The sequence below is a fragment of the Neodiprion virginianus genome, chromosome 1 (genome assembly GCF_021901495.1).
Source record: "Neodiprion virginianus isolate iyNeoVirg1 chromosome 1, iyNeoVirg1.1, whole genome shotgun sequence".
Taxonomy (NCBI): Eukaryota; Metazoa; Arthropoda; class Insecta; order Hymenoptera; family Diprionidae; genus Neodiprion; species Neodiprion virginianus.
The window spans coordinates 39,098,967-39,109,305 of NC_060877.1; the positions used below are offsets into that span (position 1 = coordinate 39,098,967).

Below are 10,339 nucleotides of genomic sequence, written 5' to 3' on the forward strand. Positions count from 1 at the left end.
GCTTACGCCTAATGGCAAATTCTTCGTGACAGAGGCGTGAGAATGGAACACACGGAGTTGGAAAAAAACCATTAGGAAACAATAACCGGCAATAAAATTCGATTGAAAATAAATCGGCCTTGATTGGGTCAGTTGATCGAAATTTTTTCTCTTTTTCCGCGAAGAGAAGGACCGTGTATAACGCCTACCAAATGGGTTTCACTTCTATAGATTCGTAATAATTTGTTTACTCTTACGTAATTCGATAATGACTTATTGTTGAAAAGTTGGGAGACACCAGAGAGTATTATGCCTTGGGTAATCGACCCTGCAGGTCGTCTCAACGTAACGGATTGCTTCATTCGGTCGTTAGTTGATGGTTGGAAGTTCATATTAGAGAGCCCCCCTTTTATGCTTCGATCACGCATATAATAGTTGCCGAAGTAACAGCTGCAACTACAGCTGCACGCTTTTTGCACCGAGCTGTGTAAAACACACGGAAAGCGAAAAAGACATTCTCGTATTATGATAGTCGGAAAATGCGATCGTATATAAATCATCGTTTTTAACGCTCCATTTCAATGGGATTATCGTATACTGGGTTATAATAAATTCAAATTTCGAAGTGAGTTTATTTGTGAGATTAATAAAATTTTCATCGTCATGGGGATGACGAGATTACACGGTTAGATAAATTCCTTAAATGTTCTTATCGACGTTTTGAGCGACCTGATACCAAATCATGCCGTCCCGTTGCCTCTAGTTTTCTGATCGTCGTGATAAAGAATGCTAACTCCCTTCCAGATTTCGTTATATCCTTACGTCAAGGAATTCAGACGAGTTTATTAGTATTGTATAGTTTAAGAATTTTAAAAAATCGTGCAATGAAGTTCATCATTTCTTTAATTAAAAAATAGTTACTCAAAAATTGCCACTTGCACATTGTTTAAAAAATAAAGTTAACATGCTCAGATTGCAGATAGGGGATAAGCAAAATGGCATTCCATATGGTATATTAGCGAGCTATGTACTAGACACGTTCGTAGCTATCGAAAGTAAATACATGACACATTACACAAATATAAATACGCAATTAAGATTACTTGAAACAGACTAATTCTTTCTCTGCTTCTTCCCCGTCTTACCTAAAATTTGTTTCAAATTTTGTCCAAGCAATCCAAATATAATATTGTCATCACATGTAGTACCTGCGTGATAATTTTCTAGGCACGAAAACGAGAATAGACGGTCGAGTATGGAATAAATTAAACTTTGTTGACGCAATAGGGTTCAAATCGTAGAATATAAGCTGTACAGTGTTAAAATAGCCGAGGACAATGTTCAAATTGCCGCATGCCTTACGCTCGATACTTGTGAGTCTGTATATCTATGGATACGCAAATTTAGCATTCCGTACTATTATACGCATGCATTATACAGCTGTATGCAGTGCATATGGGGCATTCCATGTTGACTCGACCAATGATTTTCCCTCGCTATTATTGATTTGTTGCAGAATTTTTTGAGATTGGAGAATCGTATAAAAAATCCTGCAGCAAATCAATAAAAAGCGAGGGAAAATCATTGGTCAAGTTGACATGGTATGCACCATATAATGTAGTCCAAAAACTGGTAGGTAAAAATTGTGTTATCAGCGATCGCGTGCGCACCACATTCCTCTCGCGGTGTGAAGCGAACACCGACGATCGTTCAAACAGTACATCGCGAAACCCGTTAAGAAGGAGGATATAGCGACGAAAAGATTCGTGAGGAAATCCGTAAGGCTTCATAGAGAAAAATGGAAGAATATGATAGACGGACGTACACGAAAACCTAATGATACCCGAAATTTAAACCGCTTGTAAATGTTGGTGTAGGAAAAAAAAAGCCACTGTTATACCGTCGAGGAAAAAATCTCTCATTACTCGGCGTTGTATTTTCGGCTTGATTGTTTTTCTTTGCTGGATCGAGAGCTGAACAGCGTCGTGAATCGGGCATCGAGAAGGAAAAGCAACTGCCTGGTCAGCATAATTTTGCTACTGAGATAATGATTCTCCTCAATCTTCTTACGTTATACATTATATACATAAGTGTATATATATAAGATTATTAACTACCAGATCTATTGTAAACCCGTGCATCCAAATTCTCTTTATGTTTTATATATTTTTTCTTTCTTCTCTCTAGTTCCCTGATTGGCGAAGAAGACAGGAAGAATAGCTACCGGAGGCTACGAGGTACATAATGATGTTGAGAAGACCGGATTTGTTTGGATTTGTGTTAAAATTACGCGCGTATGAATCCAGTCGGCTTAAAGTCTGGGAGTATAAATATTAATTTCATATCTATTTACTTAGCGGATAGATAATCTGGGTGGTTTGTGAACTCTGTAACATTCTTCCGTTATTAAAATCATGCGACCACTCTATCCACGCGGTTACATTATAAAAATATTACCTACAAACATGATTGGAAAATACCAGGATACTATGTTTTGCATTGTCATCGCAGATGTATTTTCTCGATGGTAATGGTGAAATAATAGCGCCTGACCTTTTCTATCAAGACTTGAGGATTTCTACGGACGTGAACTGAATTATCATTTAATGACAAGCCAACTGCTTCACGGCTTCGTCAATCGGTATCCGATCTCTAATTGGGACTTGCGAGGTTCTTTGCAGAACAAAAATTGGTAGCACTTAATATGACGCCTGTACGATTAACGTTCTACTAAATCTTCATACGCTTCTTAATAAATATGCGATGTAAAATTCCGAACGCAATCACCGGTTCCAAATGCCACAGATCCTTGCAAAATCAATGTCTGTATGTAATTGAAAAAAAAACACCGTTTTCAAAGGGTATACGTTTAAGGATAAGTTATGATGGAGGCTGTCAAGTGATGACGCATGTAAAGCGAAGCAAAAAACATGGATAATCATACTTTTGCAAAATATGATTGTGAAATAAAATACCGAAGGAGCTTTCGACGGCACATATGGATCGGTTGCGTGGACTACGGAAAATGTCAAGTTTGCTTTTTCAAACGTGACGTCGAGACCCCGAGAGGTAGTTAGTCCTCAAGTTGCGTGAAGAGTTACCGGCTCAGAGGTACGTGACGAGTTTGGTTTTATAAATATACGTGGTTCTACGTATTTCGGAGTGGCGAGCCGGCCGGCGCCCGTTCATAGCCAGCGCTCCGGTGTACCAAAAATAATCAGATCTCAAGTCTGGGTGAAACAGTTGAGCCAGCGTGTCGCGACGCCGTCTTTTCAGATAAGGGAAAATATGCCTGATCTGTAATCCGCGGCGGTTAAACGACGCTCCAAGTCCGGCTGAAGCTTTCAATCCGATTCGTAGGATAGAAACGTTGATGCAGAACAGTCGTGAAAACTTTTAGTGACCCAACCATGTCCCACAACGAGAACCTCGTCGTCAGGTTCTCCGTAATACTCATCATTCTACTTGTACCCGGTGTCAGTGTCGCTCGAGATGCCAAAACGTGAGTGTTCCATGTGCATGGTTCGTTCGTGCAGATAACGAAATTAAGTTATCTAACAATCCAACACAACTACGGTACCAGTTGAGATTTGAGGTACCATTGACGAGAAGTCAATGACATGACCAGCGACATGTTGTTCTTCTTATTCTCTTTTCCGTTATAGAGTTGAACAATGGGCGGAAAGAATCGGCTCGGAACTGTGGCAGCTTGCGAATGCTACGGCACGCTCGGATGATTTAAAGAATGTAATCCGCACGATTTTATTCGATAATAACTTATAGTTATAAAATTTCCGCACTAACCAAATTGGCTGATTGGGTCATGTTTAACTTGTTTATACTGTAGGTACGCAAAGATGTACTATGATCGATGATCGCATACAAACCAAAGTTCAATAATTTGACAGCTTTAGCTTATTAGTCCAAGTTCTCGTGAGCGTAATTTAATCAAGTATAAAATCATGTAGAATCACAGTATAGAGTTTACACTTCTTCCGATGACGCTGTAGTTCTTCGTAACGATCTTGATGCTCGACTTACAGCAATACGTGAAGCAAAATGCCCGAATCGAGGAGAAATCGGGACAGGAGATGGTCAAGTCAATCTCAGACAGCGTTGGACGCATGTTAAGTCGAAAGATGGACGCGGTCCGCTGCATCTTGAAGAAGGCCGAAGAAGCGGCTGAGCTATACAACGCATCCGGACTTCCTGACAGGCTCCATCTAACCAACGAGACAATACCTAGTATGAACATGTCCTACTTCTCGGGCAAATACAGTTCCGTCAATAATGTGCCTGTCAAATTGCCGGAATCCCTCCTCAACACATCCGCCATGTACAGGTAACAACAATACAATTCACAGAAGGACGCGAGAGAAGGGCGCAAAATTCATGCAAGTGCTGCTCCAATATCTTTCGCAGCCCGATGAACCTCACTGCAGATTCGCACTTTTACAACATCCCCGTGAACACGGACTTCTCCTCAGTCCACGTGCCAACGAATGTGTACGATCTGGATGTGAAGGTAAATGCTGCGATACAATGGTCGAAGGCCTTGGACCAAGTATTTCGACAAAACTACAGATCCGACCCAGCCCTTTCCTGGCAATATTTCGGATCGAGCACCGGCATCCTTCGGCTGTACCCGGCCATACAATGGCGCACGGAAGGTGATAAACCTGACCTTTACGACTGCAGGATGCGCAGCTGGTTCATCGAGTCGGCAACATGCAGCAAAGACATGGTCATTCTCATCGATATCAGCGGTAGCATGCAGGGCATGGGCTACTCGATCGGTAGGAACGATTTTTACTTCCTTAAAATCAAACAAAACCATCGTCCGAGCAACTAATCTCCTGCCTTCCTTGATTGGAATGATTGTAATGAATGCAGGTCCACAAATGGAGGAATGTTTGAAGCGGAGTAAATAAGGTCCTCGCGTTTACCGCCATTTCGGATCTTTGGGATGTGATATGTCTCACGTATGCGAGCGTGAGGATCTTACTTAACCCGCGACTTCCATTGTCCCACCATTTACGGACCTTGGTTCTGTGTAGCAAAGACAACCGCAGTGGAAATTTTGGGGACGCTGTCGAACAACGACTTCGTGACGATAATCGCCTACACGAACGAAACAACCGAGGTGGTGCCCTGCTTCAATGGTACCTTGGTACAAGCAACCCCTGAGAATATAGCGGTGTTCAAAGATGGATTGGAGAAATTAAACACCACGAATCCAACGATTCTCAGCAAAGCCTTCAACAAGGCTTTTGACCTCTTGGAAACGTTCCGAACGTCCAAGCAGTGTAACGCATCAAATCCATGCACCCAGGCCATCATGCTTCTTACCGATGGTGTGCCCGGAGACGTTGCGGAGGTAAGCCGAAACAGTCATCAGCCAAACGTAACAACGAACGCAGTATTTAGTTAGGCTTCTATCTACCGATGTCCTTTTCGTGTTGCCGAAGGTATTTGCCGAGCGAAACAGGCTGGAAAACGGAACATACATGCCCGTCCGTGTTTTTACGTATCTACTTGGCCGTGACGTTACGAAGACACCAGAAATTCAGTCGATGGCTTGCTCGAACAGAGGCTACTACTCTCACGTCCACACCCTGTCAGAGGTCCGTGAACAAGTCCTCAAATACATCAATGTCATAGCGAGACCGCTCGTACTCCAGAAGGATATCCATCCGCTCAGTTGGACTCATGCCTACGCGGACATCTCGGTAAGTTTACCACCCCTTTCATACTCAATTTTACTCTCTCTTTTGATCTTCTCGTCGTCCCGATGTCCGCGGCAGACGGAGTTGGATATTAAGATTATTAAGTAATTAGTTAAGATCCTGACCCGGACTTTCGATAACGTGTTCTCTCTTCCTCTGATATTCATCTTGACCCTTCTCTAAAGTGCAACTCCTACGATTCTTCGAAAGTTTGTTGTGCCGGATACTTAGACTGATTATTGAATACAGAGATATTCGATATTCCTTGTTTTGTGTACATGTGCAGATTTATTGTATATATGTATTGTGTATAAACTGTACGAACGTGTAGAATCCGGCACTAGCTACGTGGCTGGGGCTGGTAATGGAGCACCCTGAGCAAAAGTCGAGGCTCATCACGCATCTGAAAGGAAAGGAACAAGGCGTGCAAATAAACGAGGATGCCATCTACATTCAGAAGGTTTTCAGCATAAAAAATCCCTCAACACGGCTCGTTATAATTTTCTCCACGTTTTAATTATTGTCCGCTGGCTCTTCTTTATTTTATTTATTACTTTCTCATGGTCAATTTTTTATTTTTTTTTCTACTTTCACTTCCTCCTTCTTGGGTTTCATACCATTGCCTGGCAGTCGCGATATCCTTACCCCCCTAGACCGCTCTACGTTGTGCGTATAGACTCTAGAGTGCGGTAGCTGTGCAGTTGAATTAGAAACTTCAGTGAGTCTGTGGCATAAGTAATAATGCCTATATAATATTTATACCTGTAGTTTGCAACCAGAATCGTCCCCGCACGCAAGCACGACGAGTTCTAGTCTTATACCATTTTTATACGATTTTCGTTGAACCTTTGTGACTTCTCCAACTCATACCTGAATTACACACCTGCAATAAGACGCAGGTCCAGGACTGGAACGCGATGAATTTACACACATGCACGTACGCACGTTCAACCCCTTTAATACACACGCACACACACACACATACGTACGCAAGTTGGTTACCCACGGAAACTCAGAATTCTTCGACCCCATGCAATGTATGGATCCCATAATAAGTATCTCTGTCGTGATCGATTAAACCTTATAAATGTTGTCGTAAGTGGTTGAATCAGTGATCATTACCCTTCATGTGCAACGAAGGGATTCCTTGCACTGATCTCTGATGTGTTAACCACCCTATCTTACTATTCTGTGAATTTTATTTTTTCAACGGTCTACGGAGATCACTGCAACCTCCGTTCATTGTCACGTGTTTATACCTACTATATATTCTCATACTTCAGTCCCGTTTACATATATATATCGTGTCGTTTTCGTTGTTGTTGACTGTTGTTGGATGTTATTTTTCGTTGTAAACTATCGAATGTAAGAATGTACACCATTCTGCCTGCCATCAGAAGTTTGAGCACACCCTTATGCGTACACCTACGTTCTTGTACTTAATCAACGTCAATAATTCAGCCTCCGTCATGTGACTGATTGTGAAATTTCATTAGAACTTTGACACTTTGACTGATTGTATCAAGGCCATTAACACTTTAGCCCCCTCATTGACGATATCCTTTTATTGTAAAATTCTAGAAGGTAACTTCACCACTATCGGTACAGCTATAACGGTTCTTTGAGCGAGGCAATCTATAACCCTATTTCATTGCGCTGTTGCATTACTTTCGGGTATACACGTGCTCAGTTTTCTGACGAGCAGTGTTACTATACTTATTACCTCTTCTTGCATACCTGCAATCAGAGTACGCATTACGTATAATATAGATGTTGCTGCATTTATGTGCGATATTACTTTTCCGCCGATGAGCATATTCTAAAATTCAAAAACGGGGTTGTAGCCTGATGCGGAGGACTCTAACTCGTCCACCGCACTGAAGACGGCTTATCAGGAGTACCGGCTGTTAACATCCGTCAGTGTCCCAGCGTTCGACCGGAAGGGTAACCGGAACAACGAAACGAAACTTGCCAACCTCTTGGGGGTCGCCGGGACCGATGTTCCCCTGGACGAGATAAACAGGTTGACGCTTCCTTACAAACTCGGCGTCAACGGGTACGCTTTCATAGTTTCCAACAACGGGTATGCTATTCTTCATCCTGATCTTAGGCCTGCCTACAAGGGAACTCTAAAATTAAACTACAACAGTATCGACCTCACAGAGGTCGAAGTGATCGGTGAAGATCTGGGACCCAGGTAAATTAGTCCGATTGTTTATCTAAGGGGGATAAAAAATCACAAATAATCAGTTTTCTTTTCTAAAATATAATAGTAATCGATTGATTCAGAATCCCCGGAGAGGAGGTGCTGACGCTGAGAGCAGCTCTAGTCAACCATAGAAATGGTACTTTGTCAAATGTCACGATGAAGTTCCATTACGACGACTACAGGAGGGTCACCTTCGAGAAACGAAACTACTTTTACGAAGCCCTACCAGGAACACCCTTCGGCCTAGCGATAGCACTTCCGGAATATGGTACCAAATGGATCAATGTAAGCCGTTTATCACTCATGCAAATGTCATCCACAAAAGTTTTTTAAGCTTTATGTCAGCCCTTGAAAACCAGGTTGGCGAAGAGATAAAGAAGAACTGGAATATGGGTAGAAAAATCATGGACTATTTCCGCGGTGACCGTTGGCGAATTCATCCCGGCTGGGTCTACTGCCGTTTTCACTATCTTGAAGGACATGAGTTCGATCGACCTGAAGATGAGGTGAAATTCTTTCTTGAATCTCTTGATAATCCCGATACCTGGGAATGGCACGAACAATACGAAACCAAGTCAGACTCCAATAATACGAACGAGAAGGTAGAGAATAATGAGGAGAGCAGGATGAAGCAGGATGAACTTGAACCTTCGGCCGATGAGGACGATGAGTCGACTGTCGAGACTGAATACGCGACTGATGATGGCGACTATATGTACCCATACGACGAAAAAATGTCAGAAAATGAAAATGATACACAACCTTGCAACCGGAAGACGCTTGACGACAACGCTTATTACTGCAACAAGGAATTAATGGAACTTCTTGTTTTCGATGCGAAAGCGACAAACGTCAGTTTCACAGGAAGATTTATCTTTTCAAATGAAACAGAACGGCAATTGGCCGCCATGTACGGAGTCTTTCTGCGATTTGTCGCAACCCAGAGTGGACTCACGCGATGGCAAGACGTTGGAGACTCTCCCGATGTTGAAAATGATTCATGGTTTTGGAACCAGGGAGAAGAAAACATTAAACTCGAGTTTGGCGACCTCCATCGACGAGCGGTAAATGAACCATGGTATAAGGGAGCCATTTTTCAGCACACCGTTGATCCCGAAAGTATCTCGGTGACCGGTAATTTATAGAAATATACTTCTACGTTTTCAGTTATATGAAGATCCATTCTGCAACTTTTTGTTGTGTGATATGAATTTCACATATTTTGCGACCGGATGTGAACACTTTGATCGATTTTTTTCCCAGTTCCAACTATTCGAGGGGCAGACGCCGTCGTGACTGTGGCACAAGCGATATTCCCCAAAGATGGAGCCCAAAAGGCTCCCGCGGCCGTTATCGGATTCCAAATGCCGATGGAGTCTTTATACGCAAGGTTTCAGGACCTGACTCAAGACCACACTGAATCGAACTTTTCTTGTGCTAGTGCAGTGATCGATTGCTACCTGATAGACCAAAACGGCTACGTTGTAGTTTCTGACTTGAACGAAACTGGGATATTCTTTGGCACCGTTCAGGGTGGTGTTATGAAGTCCATGATTTACCAAGGCGCGTACAAGCCCGTGGTGTTCTACGATTATCAAGCGCTTTGTTCCTATCCTGTGAGCTCATTACCGCACGAGATCAAACAATACCGTTGTCGGTTTCCAATATACTGACTGCCTTTTCAACCTTCCAGACGTTCAAGGGTGCCGCTAATTTCCTCAAGACTCCATTTCACCACTTGGCGCAACTCTCGGCCTGGCTCTTCACTCGCCTGGTGTGGCTAACTTTGCAGATCGTAGAGTTTCCGGTGGCTTGGAGTAAGAAAGATATGAACGAAGACGCTCCAGCACCGCCTCCTCCACCCAAAAAGGTTATCGAACATTACGCTTGTGACGAAAAAAGGACCCTCTACATTTGGCAGCCGAAGCTCGCAGAACATTTGACCAACGTCTCCGATTATCCGTCGCGACCATTTTATGCTGAAAAGGTCTGCACAATCTTTGTTCTCACGCTGTTCGTGGCCTCGTTCGGATTTCATTACCTGCTACTGATTTCAGGTCCCTTTTACCAACCTCGTGCTTGTCGTCGTCAATGTCTCGTACCCGTCGTCTTACGAACGCATTGAACTACACCCCACGGAGATACGTCCGGAGTTTTACTCGAATGGAGGCCAAGAATTCCCCTGCCACAAATTGAATCTCACTCACCTGGAGAGACGTGGACTTGAAGGATGTTACGCGGAAGATCCTGGAGAGGATGAAATTAAAGACTGTGGCGCTTGATTCTGATCACGAATTTCCGTGTACCACGGTCAACAATTTTACTGATGGGTTTCATGGTATTTTTTTATCCTCTTACTAAATATCAATACTCAGTATTTGTATAAAAATCAATAAATTTTCCAATTATTAATTTGTGCACCTTG

At 42.8% G+C, this 10,339-nt stretch overlaps 1 protein-coding gene across 3 annotated transcripts; it reads left to right on the forward strand.

Annotated features, from left to right (window-relative positions):
• The first annotated feature begins 3,163 nt into the window (after nucleotides 1-3,163).
• Nucleotides 3,164-10,326, forward strand: LOC124297153 (voltage-dependent calcium channel subunit alpha-2/delta-3). 3 transcript variants are annotated; one of them, XM_046747860.1, is made up of 13 exons: nucleotides 3,164-3,481; nucleotides 3,645-3,726; nucleotides 4,023-4,321; nucleotides 4,402-4,775; nucleotides 5,037-5,356; nucleotides 5,448-5,708; nucleotides 6,037-6,165; nucleotides 7,550-7,902; nucleotides 7,995-8,199; nucleotides 8,274-9,048; nucleotides 9,178-9,530; nucleotides 9,608-9,901; nucleotides 9,972-10,326. In XM_046747860.1, the coding sequence occupies exons 1-13, from the start codon at nucleotides 3,390-3,392 to the stop codon at nucleotides 10,194-10,196; spliced, it is 3,762 nt and encodes a 1,253-aa protein (XP_046603816.1). In that variant the 5' UTR covers nucleotides 3,164-3,389; the 3' UTR covers nucleotides 10,197-10,326. The 3 variants fall into 3 exon arrangements, with proteins under 3 accessions (XP_046603816.1, XP_046603833.1, XP_046603825.1); XM_046747877.1 differs by lacking the exon at nucleotides 3,645-3,726 and having other exon boundaries at nucleotides 3,165-3,481; XM_046747869.1 differs by lacking the exon at nucleotides 6,037-6,165 and having other exon boundaries at nucleotides 3,167-3,481.
• The last annotated feature ends 13 nt before the right edge of the window (nucleotides 10,327-10,339 follow it).